The 25,902-nt window shown below is 42.0% G+C and overlaps 1 protein-coding gene across 2 annotated transcripts in view; it reads left to right on the plus strand.

Moving 5' to 3' along the window:
• The window catches only part of LOC112260458 (tenascin-R), a 126,737-nt gene that overhangs the window by 42,919 nt on the left and 57,916 nt on the right, over window positions 1-25,902 (plus strand). For both annotated transcript variants that reach the window (XM_024435592.2, XM_024435593.2), the window contains exon 2: window positions 25,254-25,861. In XM_024435592.2, the coding sequence (XP_024291360.1) occupies window positions 25,312-25,861 (550 nt within the window). In that variant the 5' untranslated portion in view covers window positions 25,254-25,311. The remainder of the gene's footprint in view (window positions 1-25,253; window positions 25,862-25,902) is intronic.

The raw sequence follows: 25,902 nt of genomic DNA on the forward strand, positions 1-25,902 counted from the left end.
AATTAATGACGTCTACACGGTATGTGCTGTCCATTTTAGTTGAATTAAAGCACATTCTCTTATTTTCCTTTAATTTTATTTTATTTTATTTGAGTGAATATGACATTTCCGAACCATTTAGAACAACACACAACCCAGTACAGACCATATTTGCACTTCAATTCAACTGTTGTTGTTTTCTTCCATAGTTATTAAATGGCTTGCAGAGGTCAATAGTCTGAATAGTAAGTCCTCTGCCATTGAATAGACAGCAAACACGAACAGTTACCATGGAATGTCTATTGTTGCCAGCAAAAATGTGAACTTGTGAAAGAGAACTGTGGAAACTGCTGAGCGTTCTCAATTCAAATGGAATCTTAATATCTTCACATAGAGGAATACTGTAGACTAGACTACCCCCACTGTAGAATTATAGAAATATTTGTGTTTTCCCATTTCTGGCACTGAAAATATATTTCATTTCTCATTGTGATGACACCATAGATTATAGAAGGATGTTGTGAATGTGTGATAGTATCAAATAGGATGTATGTGAAAATAAGTTCCTGTCATAGAAAAGGTAAACATCTAATTATACTGTACATGCCCAACTGAAATGCATAGTCGTGATATTTGTTGTGGAAAGCAGACCTGGGTTCAAAATACATGTTTTTGAGTATCTGATATTAGAAATACTTTTCTGTGTATTTGAGTATTTTCAAATACACAACCCAAAACAAGTACTTTTTTAAATGCATGGGAGTGTATTTGAGTCAGTGTATTTGACATTTTAAAATGTATTAAAAAGTGAGACATTTGAGTGTACAAACCATTAGGAACACCTTCTATTTCCATGACATAGACTGAAAAGGTGAATCGAGGTGAAAGCTACAGTGTCTTGCGAAAGTATTCACCCTCTTGGCATTTTTCATATTTTGTTGCCTTACAACCTGGATTTTTGGGGGTTGTATCATTTGATTTACACAACATGCCTATCCCTTATAAGACGCAAAATATTTTTTTTGTGTGAAGTAAACATGAAATAAGACTAAAAAACTGAAAACTTGAGCGTGCAAAGCTACTGTATTCGCCCCTCCCCCCCAAAGTAAATTCTTTGTAGAGCCACATTTACAGCAATTACAGCTGCAAGTCTCTTGGGGAATGTCTCTATAAGCTTGGCACATCTAGCCACTGGAATTTTTGCCCATTATTCAAGGCAAAACTGCTCCATCTCCTTCAAGTTGGATGGGTTCCACTGGTGTACAGAAATCTTTAAATCATACCACAGATTCTCAATTGGATTGAGGTCTGGGCTTGACTAGGCCATTCCAAGACATTTAAATATTTCCCCTAAACCACTCAAGTGTTGCTTTAGCAGTATGCTTAGGGTCATTGCCCTGCTGGAAGGTGAACCTCCGTCCCAGTCTCAAATCCCTGGAAGACTGAAACAGGTTTCCGTCAAGAATTTCCCTATTTGTTTGGGGATGATATTTTTGGGGTGATGTGAGGTGTTGGGTTTGCGCCAGACATAGTGTTTTCCTTGATGGCCAAAAAGCTACATTTTAGACTCATCTGACCAGAGTAGCTTCTATCTTCTATGCCTTTTTCTTCTTTAAGCAATGGCTTTTTCTGGCCACTCTTCTGTAAAGCCCAGCTCTGTGGCGTGTACAGCTTAAAGAGGTCCTATAAACAGATACTCCAACCTCTGCTGTGGAGCTTTGCAGCTCCTTCAGGGTTAGCTTTGGTCTCTTTGTTGTCTCTCTGATTAATTCCCTCCTTGCCTGGTCCATGAGTTTTGGTGGGCGGCCCTCTCTTGGCAGGTTTGTTGTGGTGCCATATTCTTACACTTTTTAAATAAATAATGGATTTAAGGGTGCTCCGTGGGATGTTCATATTTTTTTATGACCCAACCCTGATCTGTACTTCTCCACAACTTTGCCCCTGACCTGTTTGGAGAGTTCCTTGGTCTTCATTGTGCCGCTTGCTCGGTGGTGCCCCTTGCTTAGTGTTGCAGACTCTGGGACTTTCAGAACAGTGGGGCAAAAAAGTATTTAGTCAGCCACCAATTGTGCAAGTTCTCCTACTTAAAAAGATGAGAGAGGCCTGTAATTTTCATCATAGGTACACTTAAACTATGACAGACAAAATGTGAAAAGAAATCCAGAAAATCACATTGTAGGATTTTTTATGAATTTATTTGCAAATTATGGTGGAAAATAAGTATTTGGTCACCTACAAACAAGCAATATTTCTGGCTCTCACAGACCTGTAACTTCTTCTTTAAGAGGCTCCTCTGTCCTCCACTCGTTACCTGTATTAATGGCACCTGTTTGAACTTGTTATCAGTATAAAAGACACCTGTCCACAACCTCAAACAGTCACACTCCAAACTCCACTATGGCCAAGACCAAAGAGCTGTCAAAGGACACCAGAAACAAAATTGTAGACCTGCACCAGGCTGGGAAGACTGAATCTGCAATAGGTAAGCAGCTTGGTTTGAAGAAATCAACTGTGGGAGCAATTATTAGGAAATGGAATATACAAGACCACTGATAATCTCCCTCGATCTGGGGCTCCACGCAAGATCTCACCCCGTGGGGTCAAAATGATCACAAGAACGGTGAGCAAAAATCCCAGAACCAGAAGAAGATTGGGAGATTGTTATATGGTCAGATGAAACCAAAATATAACTTTTTGGTAAAACCTCAACTCGTCGTGTTTGGAGGACAAAGAATGCTGAGTTGCATCCAAAGAACACCATACCTACGGTGAAGCATGGGGGTGGAAACATCATGCTTTGGGGCTGTTTTTCTGCAAAGGGACCAGGACGACTGATCCGTGTAAAGGAGAGAATGAATGGGGCCATGTATCGTGAGATTTTGAGTGAAAACCTCCTTCCATCAGCAAGGGCATTGAAGATGAAACGTGGCTGGGTCTTTCAGCATGACAATGGTCCCAAACACACCGCCCGGGCAACGAAGGAGTGGCTTCATAAGATGCATTTCAAGGTCCTGGAGTGGCCTAGCCAAACCTCCTTCCATCAGCAAGGGCATTGAAGATGAAACGTGGCTGGGTCTTTCAGCATGACAATGGTCCCAAACACACCGCCCGGGCAACGAAGGAGTGGCTTCATAAGATGCATTTCAAGGTCCTGGAGTGGCCTAGCCAGTCTCCAGATCTCAACTCCATAGAAAATCTTTGGAGGGAGTTGAAAGTCCGTGTTGCCCAGCAACAGCCCCAAAACCTCACTGCTCTAGAGGAGATCTGCATGGAGGAATGGGCCAAAATACCAGCAACAGTGTGTGAAAACCTTGTGAAGACTTACAGAAAACGTTTGACCTCTGTCATTGCCAACAAAGGGTATATAACAAAGTATTGAGATAAACTTTTGTTATTGACCAAATACTTATTTTCCACCATAATTTGCAAATAAATTCATTAAAAATCCTACAATGTGATTTTCTGGATTTTTTTCCTTCTCATTTTGTCTGTCATAGTTGAAGTGTACCTATGATGAAAATTACAGGCCTCTCTCATCTTTTTAAGTGGGAGAACTTGCACAATTGGTGACTGACTAAATACTTTTTTGCCCCACTGTATGCTGAGATCATGTGATAGATCATGTGACACTTAGATTGCACACATGTGGACTTTATTTAACTAATTATGTGACTTCTGAATGTAATTGGTTGCTTACAGATCTTATTTAGGGGCTTCATAGCAAAGCAGGTGAATACATATGCACACACCACTTTTCCATTTTTTTATTTTTTTGAATCTTTGTGTGTTTTTAGAACAATACATTTTTTTCATTTCACTTAACCAATTTGGACTACTTTGTGTATTCCATTATATGAAATCCAAATAAAAATCCATTTAAATTACATGTTGTAATGCAACAAGATAGAAAAAACGCCAAGGGGGTGAATACTTTTGCAAGGCAGTGTATGATCCCTTATTGTGTCACTTGTTAAATCTACTTCAATCAGTGTAGATGACGGGAAGGAGACAGGTGTTGAGAGTGTTGAGACAATTGAGACATGGATTGGGAATGTGTGCCATTCAGAGGGTGAATGGGCAAGGCAAAATATTGAAGTACCTTTGAACTGGGTATGGTAGTATGTGCCAGGTGCACCAGTTTAAGTGTGTCAATAACTGCAACGCTGCAAGGTTTTTCACGCTCAACAGATTTCCATGTGTATCAAGAATGATCCACCACCCAAAGGACATCCAGCCAACTTGACACACCTGTGGGAAGATTTGGAGTCAGCATGGGCCATTATCCCTGTGGAACACTTTTGTCACCTTGTAGAGTCCATGCCCGACAAATTGAGGCTGTTCTGAGGGCAAAATGGTTTGTACACTGAGTGTATGTGATTGAAATGTTTGAAATAGTATTTGAACGCAGGTCTGATGGAAAGTAACATTTTTATACATATTTAATAATCCGTAGAAGTTCAATTATGAATAGTTCACATTGACTTAAGTGATTGGATTTCAACCATGTCAGAATTCAGCCGTGAGACTAATAATTCTCCACGTCATTGCATTTTGTTGGTCTCCTCCTCGTGATAAAGTCAATTCAAAGTCTCAGTCCATGAAATCAAATGACCTGCCTTTGCTGCATGACAACGAGGAAGCTGTCATTATCGAAGAACATGAATTACAGTTTTTCACACGATGGACCACTTTCTTTGACTTATTTAATGTCACACTGGGCAGAGCATTTATCAGAATGTGTTTACTTCTCTTGGTTAAGTTTCACATTAAACCAATGTGTTTCTGTTCACTCCATCAGCTGCCATATCCTTAATGCATGCATACATGCCCCCCCCCCGGAAAATACTTTTCCTGTTAGTGTTATACAAGTCGGTTAAACCACTTAGTTCATCTGTCATATTATATTCTTTCTTTTTCCCTTTATGCTCTCAGTATAATTTAGATTGACACTGTAGGTGATAAAGACTAATCTAAAACACTTATTTATAAACTTTCATGTAGGTATATTGACTTTCAATTACGATTGTTTTGGCAGGTATGCATATGGGCATATGAGCATTGGAGCATAGCTGACTCAGAGTACAAAGTTGCTTAGAGACAAAACACTATTTATATGCAAACTGAAGACACATACAGAAGAGGTTTTAACCAACATTGTATAATTATGTTAATTTATATGCATATCAAAACCTTTCACATTCCTTGCAAGGTCTCCTGCCAATTGACTTGACTTGCGATGGTATGGTTTAGGTCTTGCCAGTTTTTGTATGCCTTCATTGTAACGTGCCATTATGACGATCCCCATGTCATTTCAAATGAATGCAATCCAAGAAAACAGGAAACAAAAAAGACATGAAAATGTTAGCAGTGGTTTTGACTTCAGGACTTCAGGCGAAGTGACAATGCATGTGTTAAACACTAGTAGTATCAAATAGGCCACGGTTGTATGTATCTAATGATAGTCCAAAATAGCTGGTTTTCTCTGGTGAACTTATGTCCAGACTTCAACATGTTAAAAGTGTAATTGGGGTTGATGGTGAGGGATTTTGACCCTTTAGTTGCCAATTCCCTGTCTGTATCCCAAATAGTACCCTATTCAATATCTATTGTAATACTTAGGGAAGTAGTGCAGTTGATTGGGATGTAACCTCTGGCTTTGTGAATTGTTTCATGGTTGTAGGCGACTCCCTCTGCTGGTGACACTATATAGTTGCCCTGAGTTCCTGTACGTTTATTGTTTCTAGCCCAGGAGATATTAAAATAACTGCATGATGCAATATGGAAAGTGGCCATTAAAGTAATGATTTACAATGCAGCATGTTCAAGAAGCTATTGAGTAAGTAGATATTTGTTAATACAATTGATGACCATTTCTAAGTATTGCTATGATAATAATTCGAAACTACTATCTAAACGTTCAGCCCAAATGTCTGGTTCAGCAGAGAGTTTCCATGGTGATTGGAGTGAGTGGCCACCATGTACCATAGTTGAGTAGACGGTATTTCACACTGTATGGAAAACAGCCTCCAGTAAAAATGACTTTTGATGACTTTTGACCTTTGCAGTAAACGACTCCCAGATGGAGTAATCCATTACCTTTAAAAATCAACTCTGCCAACAAATTTGGTTGGGCGATAACAAAGTAGAATCCTCCCCATGTAAAATCCTAAAATTAGAATAATGTATTCCTCATTTCCACTCTCAACGTTGCAGATGATGGATGTCCTCATCTCCAGCAGAGCCATATGCTCACAGGGTCCATCTGTGGGACCTTTAACATACAGTACAAAGGCAGCTTCTTATTCTTATGTTTGTGTTCTGTGCTATCCTATTTGAGCACTCATTGTATGCAGTCAGTGCAGGGAGGCAAAACATATATTAAAATGCAAATAATTTCTCCTAGTTGTCTTGAATTAGAGGCTTAATGAATACTGATTTAAAAAGAGGATTTCATTATTGTCACCTTGCCATCAGTATTGAGAACAGCATCCTCCCATTACAGTATATGGATGCTGTTGGGTCTCACTATGCAGTTGCCATTCCTCAAATTTGTAAAAAGGAAAATATCCAATAGAGGTGCAGGTGTCCATAATTTCTTTAGTTTGAAGCCAACAAACATAATTTAACCATGGTGAAAAAAGACAATTTAAGATACCAGATAAAACGACTTCTCGGTTCATGTACTGTAGCAATTTCAGCTATATCAGTTGATGCTTTCTGAGTTGCACATTGATGATCCATGAAGCGGAACTCTCATTTGATAACAAAGCAAAAAATAATCAATAAAGAATAGACAGTATAGGTCATGAGGGTTTTTCTGTGAAATAACTTTCTTTGAAGTAGTACATTCATTGACAGAGAATGTGTTATGGTAGAATGCCAGAGTACATCAAGTAAAATCCCTGGTGTTCAAGTGTTCCCCTCTGAGGAGAGAAAGAACATGAGGCTGATTTTAGGACTGATTCACCAACAGTTCCCCTGATACACATCCGTTCTGCGCACTACTTCCACAGACAAAACTGGGCCAATTGATCTCTGTTTAGAGACAGCATGTGTTCAAGGGCAGGCAGCACCATCAATGCGCCCCATGCTCCCCCTCCACACAGCGCCAACAGCCCAACGGCCCAATGCATCCCAATGCATTGATCAGATCCTGGCCTCTTCTACAGGCCAGTCCAATATGTCAATCCACATCTGACATCCAGGCCAGCACAGTCCACTTTTAGTCTAGACACCACCAGAGGGTTGGTTGGCTTCACAGCCAATAACCTTGTCCCGGACGATGATGAGGTGGAATACTGCCTGTGGTGTGGCATCTACACGTCTATATAACCATCTATTGCTGCCTCATCCAAGCAGAGAAATCAACCTCCATGAGCTGCCTTGGCTTATAAACCGTAATCGAAAGGTCAGATATTTGCCAGCTAACACATTGTCAGTCAGAACTCTATGCGCATACCAAAATACTTTTGGTTGTGCCCCATCCCCCATCCAGGGAGGCAATGTCGTCTCTGAAGTGATAGGAGTGTCTCAGATGCTTGTGACAGTTGTGACAGAAGCCTTCAGAAGTCTGCCTGTGCCGTTGTCAAGACACTGTCAAGCTGACTGGCAGAACAAAGGCCTGACGTATGTCTCCGTGAGAACTGTGGTGCACAGCAGAACTCACTGTGAGATATTGTCTCAACTAATCAGCTAATTAGAACATGTGTTTATTTTATGTCTGCAAACTTTTCAACGCACTTGAAGAGACGGTCAAATTAATAACCAATACTTCTATAACTTCATCACGGAAATGGTCAGTCTTAGTTGCATCTCCATCTCAGATGCATACGTTATATGCAGAGAGCTTCATTTGCCAAAATTCATTGAGTGAGTCCTGCAGTGAATATTCTGAGGCACAGGAGGGAATCACTTTCAACATGTTGCTTGTGGACCTTGAACACTCCCCATTAATCCACCTTGTTTCCTCTAAATGATCTCCCCGAATGTGGGTCCTCCAAACGTCAGTTGTCAGTTGTTACTGTAAGTGATCTCTGTGACTCTCTAATCTCAAAATGAGTTTGGTAAGGAACGTAATGTATGCCTCTGTTTGGTCATTTGAGCCTTGACTATATGAACAAGGCAGAATTCAGTAGAACTGGGAACCAAATCCATGAAGATTGTGTGACGGCATCCGATCTGAAATCAACTGACAAATATCTAAGGAAGCCGCTGTAGGTTAAGAAGGCTGGGCAAATAGATGGCTACATTGATTGTGTTACAATTTCCAATGAGCTCACCTAAGCACTCATTCCTAAGGCTACTCAAGTAATGAACCTTCCAATTGCCGACCCAAACATTTTTCACAATGTTAATTGACACAACATCTTACTTGTTACTGAGGGCAAGCATATGGTACTGTATAACAGGCAGGGGTACCAAACAAGCAAAAAACAAATTCTTGTTTTTATCTCAGAGGTAGGCATATTCCTAATCCTATCCCTACTGTAATAAGGGTCAATAGCAATTGATTGAGGAGGGCACTTTCCCTCTCTCTCACGCTCTCTGCCTCTGTGTTTCAACCTGGAGGAAATCCATGACTGGCCTCCTGTCCTTACCTCCCACCCAAATACACTCTGCTCCCCACACCTCTCTGCCTATGAGTGGGCTGCAGTCCAAGGAGAGAGTGAGGGCACTGTAGGTAGTCACTAGATGTAATAGATGCTATCTTTATTGGAATGCTCCTGCCTCACTATACTGATACGGATAGATTGGTAATACTTTATATTAAGGTACCCTTTATAAGCTTTATAAACCCTATATAAAGGCCCTGGGTGTATAAAGGCCCTGTGTATAAAGTGTTAGCCTACCGATACATCTAAAATCATGTCTATTGTTTCTCACATCTAATGTGGCGGGTTGTTGCAAGGTTCTGTACCGTAATGCTAAAAAAAAAGTGTGTAAAATGGATTAATTTCACTGTCTCTAGCTTTTTATCCAACAATACTATAAAGTGTTTTCTCAAGTATTGTAGACGGGTTTGGTCTTGAGAATCTGTACCTCCTTGCAACAATCTCTGATAGGCAGGGGATACATATTTAAGGTGCTTATGGTGTGTATAGCATGAGAAATGTTTCCATTGAGGGAATGGGTCTTGTAGCGAATCAGCGGTGGCTTGTATGCCTCTTTACCTTCGCTGCTATGAGAAGTGGAAGTGCAGTAGCAGGTTATGAGTGTCTCCAGAAGGCTGTTGTTGTGTTTGCCACGAGCCATAAAGCCATTAAAAACCTCTTAATAAGACATGGCCTGCCTACAGCACATTACTTGAACTGTCAGTTCTTTTATGCTGCCTTTGATGGATACATTTACTCTTTGAAAGCATGGGAAAAACACAACGCTGCTCTCAGCTCCCAGCCAGGAGTGCATGATGGGCTTATTTTAAGGCGTTGCTAATGTTGTACATTTTTTGAAGATAAATAACTGACTGAATGGACTGTGCAGATCAAACCTTTTTGCATGCGTTTTAGGGTAAAAGCCATTTGATTTGAATATGTTGCCCATCGCTAGTTCACTACCTGCTGCTTTCTGACTATAGAACTGTTCTTCATTGAACCCTGCCTCTCAATGAAATGCAAGAGATAAAAAGACTTTAAAGATCCTTGAGTCTGGCAGGCATGCAGAAAGAAACGTCTCCTTTCAAGCTGAAACATGTCTGCTTTTTGTCCATCTCAATAGAAAGAGCAAGTGGCATGTCATTGTGAAGATGCATTTGAATGAGGTAAGTTTTTTGGTCCCCATCACTCCACTAGAAAGATTGTCTTATGTTATTGCCTCTAAATCCAGGGCTGTAATTTATAGCGGCCAGTACCAAGAGACGGATTTATGGATTTTAATCAATTGTCTTATTTGGCATGCAGAAATCTCAGATAGTCATAGATATTCACTGCCAATTTTTTCCAACACTTGCCCTGCTGGGAACTGGCAAAACCCAGATTAATAACTGTGGAAAGGGCCTGTAGTCCGCTGGGTTCAGGTTAATCCTACCTGAGACTGCTGAGTGAGAGTTGGCATCCTGATTAACTGAGGATTCACTTAATGGCTAGCTTAGCTCTGTAAACACCCTTCAGCAACTATTGTGTTTCCTTCCAAAATCCTGTTTCATCGCTCGTGGAATAGACTTATATCTATACTACCATTCAAAAGTTTGGGATCATTTAGAAATGACCTTGTTTTTGAAAGAAAAGCATATTTTTTGTCCATTAAAATACTATCAAATTAATCAGAAATACAGTGTAGACATTGTTAACGTTGTAAATGACTATTGTAGCTGGAAACTGCATATTTTTTTGATGGAATATCTACATAGGCGTATAGAGGCCCAATATCAGCAACCATCACTCCTGTGTTCCAATGTCATGTTGTGTTAGTTAATCCAAGTTTATCATTTTAAAAGGCTAATTGATCATTAGAAAACCCTTTTGCAATTATGCTAGCACAGCTGAAAACTGTTGTTCTGATTAAAGAAGCAATAAAACTGTTCTTCTTTAGAATAGTTGAGAATCTGGAACATCAGCATTTGTGGGTTCGATAACAGGCTCAGAATGGCCACAAACAAATAACTTTCTTCTGAAACTCATCAGTCTATTCTTGTTCTGAGAAATTAAGGCTATTCAATGCGAGAAATTGGCAAGAAACTAAAGATCTCGTACAACGCTGTGTACTACTCCCTTCACAGAACAGAGCAAACTGGCCCTAATCAGAATAGAAAGAGGAGTGGGAGGCCCCGGTGCACAACTGAGCAAGAGGACAAGTACATTAGTGTCTAGTTTGATAAACAGACGCCTCACAAGTCCTCAACTGGCAGATTTATTAAATAGTACCCGCAAAACACTAGTTTCAACGTCAACAATGAAGAGGCAACTCCAGGATGCTGGCCTTCTAGGCAGAGTTGCAAAGAAAAGGCCATATCTCAGACTGGCCAATAAAAACAAAAGATTAAGATGGGCAAAAGAACACAGACACTGGAGAAAGGAACTCTGCCAAGAAGGCCAGCATCCCGGAGTCGCCTCTTTACTGTTGACGTTTCCAGCTACAGTACGTAGCCATTTACAACATTAACAATGTCTAGACTATTATTTCTGATCAATTTGATGTTATTTTAATGGACAAAAAAATTTGCTTTTCTTTCAAAAACAAGGACATTTCTAAGTGACCTTAAACTTTTGAACAGTAGTGTACATATATTAAACTGATAACTAAAAAGTATCTAACAAGACATACTTGGTCTCGCCTAACATTAAAAATGCATGTGGCATTTTTGTATGCAGTGATAGCAAGCTTATAGACTAGTTGCACAAATGTTTAAACCCAGAAAAGTTAACTCCATAGACAATTGAAAGGTTCTACAAGAGAAGCAGGTCAGCCCTTGCTGTCTCTGCCTGGCCGGTTCCACCCTCTCCACTGGGATTCTCTGCCTCAAACCCTATAACGGGGGCTGAGTCACTGGCTTACTGATGCTCTTCTATGCCGTCCCAAGGAGGGGTGCATCACTTGAGTGGGTTGAGTCACTGACGTGATTTTCCTGTCTGGATTGGCGCTCCCCTCGGGTTCGTGCTGTGGGGGAAATCTTTGTGGGCTATACTCTGCCTTGTCTCAGGGTAGCAAGTTGTTGGTTTGAAGATATCCCTCTAGTGGTGTGGGGGCTTTGCTTTGACAAAGTGGGTGAGGTTATATCCTGCCTGGTTTGCCCTGTCCGGGGGTATTGTCGGACAGGGCCACAGTGTCTCCCGACCCCTCCTGTCTCAGCCTCCAGTATTTATGCTGCAATAGTTTATGTGTCGGGGGGCTAGGATCAGTCTGTTATGTCTGGAGTATTTTTACTGTCTTATCCAGTGTCCTGTGTGAATTTAAATATGCTCCCTCTAACTCTCTCTTTCTCTCTTTCTCTATTTCTCTTCTCTTGGAGGACTTGAGCCTTAGGACCATGCCTCAGGACTACCTGGCCTGATGAATACTTGCTGTCCCCAGTCCGCCCCATTCCACCTGCTGCTGCTCCAGTTTCAACTGTTCTGCCTGCAGCTATGGAACCTTGACCTGTTCACCGGATGTGCGACCTTGTCCCGCACCTGCTGTCTCTGACTCTGAATGATCATGATCATGGTCATGATCATGATCAACTGTCATTTACTCCTGAGGTGCTGACCTGTTGTACCCTCTACAACCACTGTGATTATTATTATTTGACCCTGTTGGTCATCTATGAATATTTGAACATCTTGGCCATGTACTGTTATAATCTCCACCTGATACAGCCAGAAGAGGACTGGCCACCCCTCAGAGCCTGGTTCCTCTCTAGGTTTCTTCAGAGGTTCCTGCCTTTCTGGAGAGTTTTTCCTAGCCACTGTGCTTCTACAGTACATCTGCATTGCTTGCTGTTTGGGGTTTTTAGGCTGGGTTTCTGTATAGCACTTTGTTACATTGGCTGATGTAAAAAGGGCTTTATAAATCAATCTGATTGATTGATTGATTGATTGATTGACTGTAAAATAAAGAGCTATATTAAGCCTTGCTGGACTAAAAAGGATTTACTTCAGTTCAGTAGACCCTCAACCGTGCTGGTTTTTCTCCTGCTGTAATGCATATAATACAGCACACTGCCACTGTCATCATTTCTATTGTTTTCCTAATTCAGCAAGTAAGTTGGCGAGAGTTATGGATTTTGCAACCAGTGTTGAATTCATTATTCCAGTTAGTAGTTTCTTTAATAAAAGCTGGTATCAAAAGGCTTTGATACTCAAATAGTCTTAAACTGCTAACAATGGCTCTTTCTGCTTGTAATTATCCTTCTAGCCAACCCAAAATATTGCCTAACGACTCACACTGAATTCTTCCGCTGCTCTATGCTCTCCACCTACTTCAGTCTGAGACTGCCATCATTAAAGTTGTTTGTGCTGATGTCAAAATTAGGGATGTGGTACAAAATAAAGTAATCAGCGATTTGATCATTTCTAACCAATCAGTGGAGCAATGCCAATGGCAAATTTTCGAAACGCTGCTTTATCCATGTGTGTTCTGACTCTGTCCCAACCCATTGGTATCTGGGACCATTCAGAACATTTAGAATGTGTCTGCGTTCCAGAAATCGTCGGCGAGGTGCTCAGATCCAGACTCATTGCGAAGAAGAAACTAACGTCCGTTGGCGTGGCGTAGTGTTTGGCCTGAGCAAGAAGTTAGCCAGGCAACCAAAAATATCCTTTATTTAAAAAAAAGTATCATAAATTGAAAATCTAATTTAATCGAAAGCGTTCCTTAGGGATGCTGGCCCATGTTGACTCCAATGCTTCCCACAGTTTTGTCAAGTTGGCAGATAGTGGATCTCTACTATGAATAACTCGTTCCATCTCATCCCACAAATGCCCAATTGGATTGAGATCAGGTGACTGGGCAGGACACTGCAGTAAGCTGAATTCACTGTCCCGTTCCTGGACAATCCTAGCTTTGTGACATGGGGCATTATTCTGCCTGAAAAAAACACATTCACAGATGGATACCCTGCTGGCATGAAGAGTTGCACCTGATTGACAATGATGTTCTAGATATCCTGTGGCATTCTAACATAGATCCACTTTCATCAAGGGGCCAAATGTGTGCCATGAAAACACACCCCTCACCATCACCCCACACCACCATCTGTAATGTTGACATGAGGCATGATGGATGCATGCACTCATGTGGTTTTCTCCTTAACCTAGTCCTCCCATCAGTTTGAAACAGCAGGAAAAGGGATTCATCAGACCAGGCAATGATTTTCCCATTCTCCAGTGTCCAGTGTTTTTGTTCTCTAGCCCACTGCAACCGCAGTGTCTTGTTTTTTGCTGAAAGAAGTGCAGCTCTGTAAGATCGTCGGCTGCCATACCCCATTCATGTCAAGGTATGACGATTTGCGCATTCTTTTATGGGTCTTTGGGCCCCAATTTGGTACTGGACTGTCAGTTGGCTAACTGTAGCCCATCTGTCGCTCTGCACAATTCGTGTCAGCCTCCTTAGTCCTCTTTCATCAATGATCCGTTTTCGATCAATGGCCTGCCGTTGGCCAGATGTTCTTGGGTGGTGGACCATTCTTGATACACATGGAAAACGGTTGAGCATGAAAAACCCAGCAGTGTTGCAGTTCTTGATACACTCAAACCGGTACCCCTGGCACCTACTACCCCGTTCAAAGGCACTTAAATCTTTTGTTTTGCCCATTCACCCTCTGAACGGCACACATACACAATCCACGGCTTCACCAGGTAAGTTGTACATTCAGTGTACTGTATTATGCATAGTCATTTGTGTATTGAGGCACGAGGCATTATCATTATCTACAAATAAAAAAAATGTCACTAGCGTGAGAAGTTTTCACATTGTTTGGCTTTTCCTTTTCGTTTTGTTTTGCAGTGAAGTTGAACTTGATGTTCTGTAGTCAAGGTTTTCAAACTCCAGTTATGGACTAGAATTTAGAGCGAGAATATGAATGGGTACAATGTTGGAAGCAAAGGTTTCCTTATATTGTTTGAGGAAAGTTTTACTGTATATTGTTTGAGGAAACTGCTTAGAAATAAATAAATAAATGGTTTAAAGCACATTTTTCAAAGAAAAGGGACAAAATAGGTTTCCCGTGGCAGGTGATAAACGATGACTGTGAGACAATCCATCTGCTGCATCAATAAATTGGAAATAGGATCTCCAAAAGATTACAAATTACAAGATATCAGCAATGATTCACACTGAGTGACCAGCCACAAGTAGTACTGTAGAGGCTCTCTCCTTCTCCTTACAGTGGTAGTACTGCTGGCAACGTGACAATTTCCCCCCAAAATGTCAGCATCATATCATGTCTAATATTTTATATCTTTCCAGTCAATAACCCAAAGTGTTTAATGTGTGTTCAGTGTTATGTTTCATTTATAAATAGTTTGAAGTGTAATTAATTTTGCATTCGAAATAATATGCAATTCTGTTTGGTGAAAATTATGATTATACTGTAGCAGAGCTTTCAAAATGATTGGGAACCAATAGGTCCTAATATTCATAGGACCAAACCCAACATTGGGCAGGTTGGGTGGAATAAAGATCCTGCAACCCTTACTCAAGCTGAGGAAATTATTGTTATACTGAAAAACAGTTCTATAAAAATAGTGTAGCACATAGCAATTTCTATCATATGATCATCATACAGTACAAGCAAACATGTCCAAGTAATATTGCCATAGCAAAGCCATAATGCATTCCACAGATAATATACCACGGAAAGCCTATTATTTATTTATCTAGCTACCTTTATTTTGACCATGTAGGCCATTGAGAGAATTTGTCTTACAACAACCATCTCAATATTGTACAGTTTTAGTACAGCATGTCTTATGGTTTGATACACTGCAGGACAGCCAGGACAGCTCTGACATGCTCAATAAGGCAGGAAGCATTTTGAATGATTTAAAATCCCTTTCTCTCACAACCACATAAAACTGAATTACCTGAAACAGGATTATCTGTATCGTTCTCCTCCTCCAGGACTGAGACAGCAGAGAAATACTAAACAGTGTCTGTGTGTGTTTCTGTGTGTGCGTGTGTGTGAGTGCATGCCTGTGTGTGTGCGCTCATGTGCCAGGGTGCATGTTTGATACTGCTCTCCTATGGGACTGGGACAGCAGAGAAATATTCAACTCTGTGCATCTGTGTGTGTGTGTGTGTGTGTGTGTGTGTGTGTGTGTGTGTGTGTGTGTGTGTGTGTGTGTGTGTGTGTGTGTGTGTGTGTGTGTGTGTGTGTGTGTGTGTGTGTACGTGTACGTGCCGATGTGTGTGTTTGTGGTACAATAGTACAACGTGGAGGGATTCCCAATGTAGCCATGGGACTTGTAATCTCTTTTCTCTTAGGAACACTGAGATAGGTATCATCAGCACCATGGCATGTTAAGATCTAACCCTGCAGCCATCCTCAGTGTATTTAATAAAACGGCACAGCTGTCGAAGAGGGAGGGAAAATGAAAAAAAAAAGTGCATTTGCAATTCCTTACAGCTGACAACACAACTTGCAAAGGCTGTCACTTTATCTCCCAGTAGGTAAGCAAAGGCCCTGAGGAAGAGACAAGGCGAGGAAAGCAAATGAGGATGGTTTCTCTTTTCATGTTGAGACAAGCATCCTGCTCGCTACTTTGTGTATCCCTGCAGCAGAGTGTTGGTGTGGTGTGTTTGTTCTTTACCCCAACTGACAGAGAGCTCATGGCCAGGGTGTGTGTGTTCGCCTTTAACACCTCTCTCTGTGTGTTGATAGGTGCAGGATTAGACATTGGCACAAGAGGACCACTGCTTACGCTCAAGTTAAGACAACATCAACCATAAAGATATGCTTTATTATTAAGTATTCATGGTTTGGACTTCAGCATGCATATTGTGTTGACATGTATTGCTTTTTAAGTACATCCCTCGGGTATACAGAAATGGGATTAAAGTGAAAGAGTACTGGTTTGTTATAAAGATACTGTACTAGTATACACATTTTGAGCATTTAGTGACCCGTTTTCTATCATCTTCAATTAAACTTCCAATTTCCTCAACTGGTTGAAAAAGTGAGTTATCCCTTGGTGCATGCTGCAGAGCATTGTGGGGCTCAAGAGACCAAGAGTAATTGTCTGACTGACTTGGCAACACTTCATTTTTTAAACTCGTGATCACAAAGATACAGCTAGGGCCTAGCAGTGAGTCGGTAATATTGTACTGTGGAGATTCATGTATTCTTTCCACACAACAGTAGATGAGGATTTTTTTTATGTGTGGCGGGCGATAGTGGGATCAGAGACTCTAGTCTAGATCCCTCTGGGATATTGCATCTTTAATGTCTTACTGAAATACTTAGAGGAACTGTTGTTATTGTGGTGGAGCAGCAAACATGAGATGGAGGTGAAGTACCAGCCACTGGAAGCCTTTGATCTCTGATTTCTAACCAATGGGGATTAGTGGCCCCATCATAGTGAAGGCTTCAGGCATGACTACGTACAGTGGTGACAGTAACACACACACACACACACACACACACACACACACACACACACACACACACACACACACACACACACACACACACACACACACACACACACACACACACACACACACCCTTAGGCTGATGAGTTGTCCTCCCAGGATAAGGTAGACCTGGTGGTCTAACAGCTGCCTGTTAATTAGTTAGATCTGGAGATATTTCGGGAAGGATTTCATGCCCCTGGTACAGATAGTGGTGATTCATTATCAATCTAACCCAATATACCCCAATATAACCCTGGCTTGATCAATAATGGATGATTGGGAATGGATTGGTTTCACTTTCTACACTTTCAACTTTCTACACGGCATCAAAAGGCCTGTTTCCAAACTTCTATAGGTATATTCAAATATCTTATTAATCATAACCAGTCAAATCTTACTAGGTGAAAGTCAGGATGAAACAAAGCTTTATGAGTCAGCCAATGCTAGCAATGTCCATTCTTTTGTTGTTAACATTCTTGTGTAGAAGTGTTTGATATTTATGAAAGTCAACTGAATGTTCAACTTGTCTCTGAGCATATTTACACATCCTATTTTCTCTTCTCCTTGCAGCGTGTTATTTTCTCCACCTATCTGAGTTGACAGGTAACTTATCTTCAGTTGATCTTTACAAGGTGATGCTGAAAACCTCTCGTGGACAGATTTCCATTTACCCGAGTGGAAGATAAGAGGCATAAACAGTAGTGGACGATGCATACTGGAGGCTTGTACTTTGATATCATCCTTAGACCCGCAAAATACCATGTTGCACCATCCAAACAAAATCACTGTATCACTGAAACCTATATTTTTTTATGATTGAATTAAATCCTAACGATGTAAAAGGATTGATGTCTTCCTCTGGTTTGGCATCTAACTCAAACAGGCACAAACAAGAAAACACATCTATCCCGTCTTGATTCCGATAGTTATTTCATCATTTCTCCGACACCTTGTGGTATTATCTTCTTGTGTTATGTTGCTCCGTCATTTCATCCTGCCTTCATCTCTGACTCTTTCTCATTGCACAAAGGCAGAGAGAAGACGTTTCTTATATTTTCATGAAAGGCAGAACAATAACTGTCAGTTCTGGCCCACAAAAAAAACAGTCTCCTCTGAAAGAGGGAGATGAAAGGAGAAAATGACTTACGAGAGAGGGTGACGGAGACAAGACTGTTTCAAAAGGCGGGTTGGGTTGGAACAGAACAGTGCTGTATCCTAAGAGGGAAGAAGAAGCCACAGCACTGACAGATTATTTGATGCTTTGCATAAGTGGGATTCACTGTCAGGTTAGGAAAGGGAAAGCAGATACAGAAACATGGGTTCATTGGAATGAAGTTGGGTCTGAATCATTAGCAGTCGTTGGCTTATAGGGATCCCCAAATGCTTTAACGACAGCAATACTTCTGCAGGACCCAAGGGACAGAACTCAGTCCTCGAGTTAATAAAGAACATGCATCCTCTGTAAAGACACCTTGTGGATCACACATTCAATATTTTTGTGTAATTGTGTTATTGTGTTATTTTAAACTTGGACAGAACAAATGTTCCTCATAACAACATTTGCACAAATGGAAAACAATACTGAGACATGTATTTTGACATATTTTAAATATATGGTCTGAAACAATAGATCACAAGAGAAGTAGTTCCTTTAAAAGCAGACCGTCACCATGGTGCCCAGCATGCCTGCAGCCTCTGACCTGGTGGGACAAATATGAAATTAAATTCTCCTGAATCATAGCGGCATGAACAAAGTGAGTCTTCAGCAGCATTTAAATGGGCTGTGCCTGAGTCCCAAATGGCACCCTATTCCTTATATACTATGGGCCCTGCACTAAGTAGGGTGCCATTTGGGATCCAGGCTGTGTTATGCTTTACTGTCCCTCCATTAAACAGGGAACCATTTGGTTGGTCATTATTCATGTTGTACCCCCTGAGCTCTCTGTATCTGCTGCAGCAGCTGGTCCCACAGCCTCTCCTCTGACAGATAGGAACAATGATAGCAGCTCAGAATTATGTTCTTGATCTGTATCTTGTCTACCTTTTATCAAAGCACTAAGTAACATTCTTGCAGATAGCATATTTTAGCAGATGGCATGATTCTTTCATTGCAATATCAGCCAAAATGTGACTTCTTGCTCACTCTGCACTATTGAGGCTACTGAGGACTGATGGGGTATTTCTTTTATTCAGAAATATTGCATTTCCCTTGTAATTTGCAGAGAAGAAACTTCTCCAAATATTACTTTGTTAAGCTGTATTTATTTTTTAAACAATGTGATCAGATAGTAATGGCACGCGTCCTTATGTGAAAAAGGCCTAAGGACAGAGGTGTAATGGAGATCTTCAAACCTTTTAGGTCGCAGGTACTGAAAATGAGCAGTGGCCAATGATCCTGAAAGACAAGGCAATTTGCCAAGTGCTACTGGAGTAATGATAATTGAATCGGAATGTTGCAATACAGAGATTTACAAGGTAGAGAGGGACAGAGCGTCTGTGGAGGCTGGCTACTGGTACAGTGTGCATGTCGGGATGTTTGCACATTAACCTGTACAAATAGGGGTTACCAATTCACTTCCCAGGGCCTGGCTGGGCCTGTCTGGGCCTCTCTGTCGTGCGGCTAGCTAGAGCCTGCCCGAGCTCTGTAGCAACCCAGCTCACCCAGCTCCATCAGTGATTCAGCACCGTACACACAGACACCTCTTTATTCAGCAGTTCAGGTCTGGACCGATATACTGTGTGAAATAAAGGAGGACAGCTAGAGAGATTTCAAGAGAAAGATGGAGTTAAACAGACGCTAGGAGAATAGGGAGCAGCAGAATCACAGCATCCCTCTGGTGCTCTGCCCCCCCATGTTTTCCATTATGACACAGGACATTGGGTATGAAGTGACTCTGACAGTTAGTATACTGTAGATTATTCTGGAAAGCCCTAGTACAGTATGTTTAACAGGAAGTTTGACCTACTGACGGATCCAGGTAGTCGCTAGTCCCCCAAGGCTCACTTGTCTTTGTAGAGAGAAAGTCCTCTACGGGACATACAGTATATAAACACAATGTTCAGTACTGGGAGGAATAGAGAGGAGAAGGGAGAAGTGAGGAGTAGGGAGGCGAAGTGAGAAGTAGGGGAGAGAAGGGAGGAGTAGGGAGGAGAATGGAGGAGAAGTTAAAAGGCTTTAGGCCTCTTTTCCACTCGGATAAGCTGAGTTTATAAAGATATGCAGAGCGTCACCTCAGAGTTACAACAAGGATGCTCTTCCCTGAGGGCGCCGGGAGACACTGTGATCTAGCATGGCACATGGGAGGTTAGGAACATCAATGGTGCTCTCATATATAATGCAGCAGGTGGTGTAATAGCTTGTGTAACCCCTCTTTAAGAACCACTCAGGGTAATGTCAGCTGAATGAGAAATGAAAGCAGATCGAAAGGAGAGCAAAGTGTTGAATAGAACATTTTTACAAAAACGTCTATTCCCAATAGATGTCAGATGAAATATTAACTCCTCATGGAATGATTTGCCTTTCTTTGATGTTGATTAGAGGTAGCCTAGTAACATTACTTATTTCTAACAATGATCTTGTCCTGGCGTTGTGCTGTATCCCAGCCTTTTGTATTCCTTCAAACCTGCAGGCTTGAAGTGTGCTGTGCCTGAATTTGAGAGCCATCCATCTTTGTGCCTTTTTGTCTACTATAAAACCTTACTGCAGGTCATTCAGAAGGTCACTCATCATTACACACTGAAAGTATGCTACTGCAACATCTCCGCTATCTCCTTAATACAGCATGAGTAGTGCATCTGCAGATTGAATGCTTAGCAGATAAAATAGGATTGTGCGTTATGTTAGGGAAAGGTTAATGTATTTTTTGACCTACTCTAGCAGTAACACTGTGTAGCTTTCAGCATCTTAAACCTACACTGTCTTTTTATCTTACTGTATGACCCTCATTGATGAGCTCATTAGACAGTAAATACACTCAAGAGTCAGAGTAATAGGCCAATTTCACAAAAAACACAAAAACAGCTCAGGGTTTTGATTATATTTACTGTTGAACAGACACTGATGTAGGTTTCCATTTGCATCATAAACATTCATCCTATATGAACACTTATGAAAACAATGGCGCTACATGTGAAATGTCACAGTTGATACACTGTTACACAGGTATGACAACAGCTAACGGAATTCTCCATTTCCAAATGTCCAGACATGCTATTCCACATGAGCTTTTGTCATACATGCTCCTCGTCCTGACATTTCAATCAAGCCAGCCAGTCTACTATCTGTTCTCAGTGAGAATTAAGGTGAAAAGTGCTATTGGCCGTCAACAGACAGGAGTTATTGCATGGTTCGGCTTGATGGTAATGTTATGTTAATACCAAGGTGAAAGCAAATGCTGTTGATATAAAGGGAGGTTCAGTATATTTGTTATTGGAATGGCTGCTTAAAATGTGTGACAACATTTGTGTTTTCATTAATGCCTGTGATGATACTCAGCTTTTGTTCCTCTACGATATGTGGTGAGGAGTAGAGAATTTATCTCCAGTGGAAGAGTCCTCTACTGTAGACTCTCTCTAGTCATCCCTCTTCACTGTCTTCGCTGCAACTTTATGAGATAAGTCATCTTTTTAAACCTCTCTCTACATCATTAAGACAAAACCTGATTCTGTGCATAATTGGAGCATATTTCATATCTTCTCTTGTATCATCTCCAGCCTGAGCCATAAAAAGAAGGCTTTGGATGGAAGGGATATTCAGCTTTATGACTATAGTCTCTGAAAGAACAGAAGTTAAGGGGGAATGTATATAGCTAGGAACAAAACCCAAGGTTTTACCCAAGGTTTTTTGCTTTTGGGTGTACAATGAAATGGAAATGGCTTTCTTTGTGAATTATCTGCCTGCCCACATCATGTTCAGAAATAGACACTTATTGCTTGTCAATGGCATCCCAAAGCTGCAGATGCTTACTGAGTGTCCTGTCAGAGGGTTTTGTCAGAGGGGTATACCCAAATGTGTATATGTAAAGTACAATTCGTAAATGTTTTATATTGAAACAGCCAGTTTTCTAGGGTTCGTGATCATCAACTTTGAACAGAATTGCTTTATGCCTCAGTGAGTTTTTGATCATGCCAGCTAGCAGGGGGTCGACCCGGGAGAACCAATTCACATTCAATTTCCCAAGAAAATGACCAGTTTCAATAAAACTGACACTATTGTTCACTGGTCATCTGCCTTAGCAGGTACACTACTCATTTGTATACTACTAGTCATTACAGAGTATAGCTTAAAATGGCAATGTGCCATAGTAGCCCCAAACTAATTTCATGACTTGTCAACGTGCTCCCAATTCCCATAATGCCTCCTCACTTCCACCCGTCCCAATGGACGGATTGTGAGCCTCTACACCGTCAGTTCTCATTACGGTCAGTCAGGAGGATGACCAATAAGTGCATGCAGGGCAGAAATGTGTGTTAAAACACCTTGCCCTTGAACAATAAATTGAAATAGTCGTTGCTGTTGCCCCCGAGCTTTTGATCCCCATCCTCCTCTTTGTCGCTTCTAATTGAGAGGCGTCCTAATTGAGGCCTGACAACAGGCCTTGATAAAAACACATCTGTCTCCAAACACTGTGGCCCCATTGCAATTGCAGAAACCTAAAGGCCTGAGGAAAACGTCCTATGAATATCGAATCTCTATCCAACTTCAACAAATGCAGCCCATAGTCTCAACGCCCCTGATTCCTGAGCTGGAGCGCAGGGCAATGGGGGCATGTTGGTGTATCTCCGTTGCTGTGGCATAGAGGAGCAGGCCCATTATACAAGTCCCTGTGTGTGTGGTTGAGAGTGAGTCAGAGAGCCATTCCGGGCTATTCATTGAATATGTCATTTTGACTTTAGGACTGCATGTACCACGTTTTCACTTTAATCAAAGGGACCCTGCACTACTTAATGGGTGTGAAAATAATGTTCCAGTTGGGTTTGTCCATTTGATTTCTTTCTCATCTTTCTGGTTCTCATTTACTTGGTGGATTTGCTGGTTAAATGGCTTGCGTCGTGTCAAACGGGATCTTTTCGCATGAGGAGAGGTGGGAACATTTCCCATTCTCTACAGGTGGGGGGAGGTTTAATAATGTACCCGTTCCCAAGGCCAAAGCCGTATATATAAAGGTATAGCAGGCAAGCCTGATATGTTACAGTACGTCACACAGCATATTTGAACATGCAGGATCTCCCAATCCCTGGATGACTTACACAGCACTTTAGTTGTATAATGACTATTTCAGTTCAGCATCAGCACACATGCACCACATCTGTTGTGTGCTCTCACCTTGAGGTTGTAGCGTGGTCATAAGTAACCTTCAAAGATTTGTAGTAAAGACAAAGAACCAAAGATCATACCTGTGGTTGGTTTCAAAGATGTAGTCAAGGGGAATTGCCCTGATTTGTGATACATAACAAGGAAATAACATGAAAGGTTGACTTCCCTTTCACTTCACAACGGGGCATTCGTCAACAACAAAAAATAACAAGACAATTTTCAGTATCTGTCACATCGTGTATGAAGGTGGCAGGGAAGTCAAGCTCAGGAGAATCAAAACTTGGTATAAATGGAGTATTTTAATAACTTAAAACACAAACTCCAAAACCAAAGTCCGTAATAAAATAAATGTAGGTACAAGAACCCGTCGCGAACCAATCCATAAAACATGAACATAATAATAAACAATCTCTGACAAGGACATGAGGGGAAACAGAGGGTTAAATACACAACATATAATGAATGGGATTGGAACCAGGTGTGTAAGAACACCAGACAAAACCAATGGAAAATGAAACATAGATCAATGATGGCTAGAAGACCAGTGACGTCAATTGCCGAGCACCGAACAAGGAGAGGCATCGACTTCGGCAGAAGTCCTGACAGTACCCCCCGACGCACGGCTCCATCAGCTGTAACCTGCAACCTATAACATACCTCGTCCACTCTCCTCAGGACTTTAAATGGCCCCACAAACCGCGGACCCAGCTTCCGGCAGGGCAGGCGGAGGGGCAGGTTTCGGGTCGAGAGCCAGGCCCTGTCACCCGGTGTTCGAACACCGGGGCCTCACTGCAGTGACGGTCGCAGTACAGCACGCTGAAGGTGGACGTGGGCGGCGTCCCATGTTTCCACCGTGCACTGGAACCAGTCGTCCACCGCAGGAGCCTCTGTCTGACTCTGATGCCATGGAGCCAGAACCGGTTGATACCCCAATACACACTGAAATGGAGAAAGGTTAGTGGAGGAGTGGCGGAGCGAGTTGTTGGCCATCTCTGTCCAGGGCACGAACGCCGCCCACTCCCCCGGCCGGTCCTGGCAATAAGACCTCAGAAACCTACCCCTTTCCTGGTTAACTCTCTCTACCTGCCCGTTACTCTCGGGGTGAAAACCTGAAGTAAGGCTGACCGAGACCCCCAGACGTTCCATGAACGCCTTCCAGACCCTTGACGTAAATTGGGGACCCCGATCAGACACTATATCCTCAGGCACCCCGTAGTGCCGGAAGACGTGTGTAAACCGGGCCGTAGGGAGACCGGGCAAAGGGAGGAGATGACAGGACTTCGGTAGAAGTCGTTACAGTTTCAGATACAAACTTTTGAAAAGGCTGCATGTATTCAGCCTCTGTAGGCTTCTTGGTATGCTGTGTTTGACCTCCTACAGATACATCTTTGAGACATAACCTTACATACTGTCCTGATTTGTGTCCTCGTACAAAGTCATTTTTTCTCCATGAACTGATACTAAGTGTGTGTCGTATAGTGTACGTCTCACATTTTTATTCTGCTGATTGAGCTTTGAGAAAATCCCTCCATCTAGTCTAACAGAGATGGAAAAATGTAATCGCAGATAATCACTTTCTGACCACAGGCTTTTCTAGACAGGAATCAGTCCCTCAATGTGATTCATTCTGTAGTTTGTTCCTGTCCTCAAGCCCAGTTGCTGAAGAGAGAGGATTACAGTGGAAAGAAAAAGCACTAAAGCCAGGCTCTATTGAATCCATATCAACATGTTCTATGTGCTCAATATTTCAACATCCCTCCCCTGTGAGAAAGATCAAATATTGTGTTGTGTGCAGAAATACGTATATTTAAGGATTCGAAAAACATCCCATAAGCATCCAGTTATTTTCCAAGGCAATTATTCTTTCACAATAGATTAAATACTATTTTCCATTTCTCTCTCTCCTCTATAGATCCTATCAGAAGTCTGCCGGAAGTTACGGTGGTGTCAGGAGAGCCCTAGCTAGGCCCATGGTTCTAATGCTGTGGTGTTTCACCATGGCCCCTGCACGTGGCTGGCTGCTGGGCCTGGCTCTGGCTTTACTCCTTCTGGGGTCCCAGCCTGCTCCATCCCTATCCAGTGAGGAGCAGAAGCTGGTCCGGACCACCAGGGTCAGACGACAGGCCCCTCCAGGTGGCCCCACCAGCCCACTTAACAACCAGACAGTCAAGGAGCAGCCCATGGTCTTCAACCATGTGTACAACATCAATGTTCCCCTGGAGTCTCTGTGCTCTGTGGATCTTGAATCAGCAGCGGCTCCACCCAGTCAGGCTTCCAGGGGAGCAATGTCCAGTGGGGGTGGGGAGGACCCCACAGAGTTCACAGAGCAGACAGTGGACACAGACAGCCAGGTCACCTTCACCCACCGCATCAACATCCCCAAACAGGCCTGCGCCTGTCCCGCAGCCAACAGCATGCAGCAGCTGGCCACCCGCATCGAGATGCTGGAGAGAGAGGTGTCGCTGCTCAGAGTTCAGTGCAGCTCTGGCAACTGTGGCTGTGAGGAGAGTTCAGCCATGGGTAAGTAGGGAATAATAGCACAGCTTGACACTGTTATTAGA

The sequence above is a fragment of the Oncorhynchus tshawytscha genome, linkage group LG10 (assembly GCF_018296145.1).
Source record: "Oncorhynchus tshawytscha isolate Ot180627B linkage group LG10, Otsh_v2.0, whole genome shotgun sequence".
In the NCBI taxonomy this organism is placed as follows: Eukaryota; Metazoa; Chordata; class Actinopteri; order Salmoniformes; family Salmonidae; genus Oncorhynchus; species Oncorhynchus tshawytscha.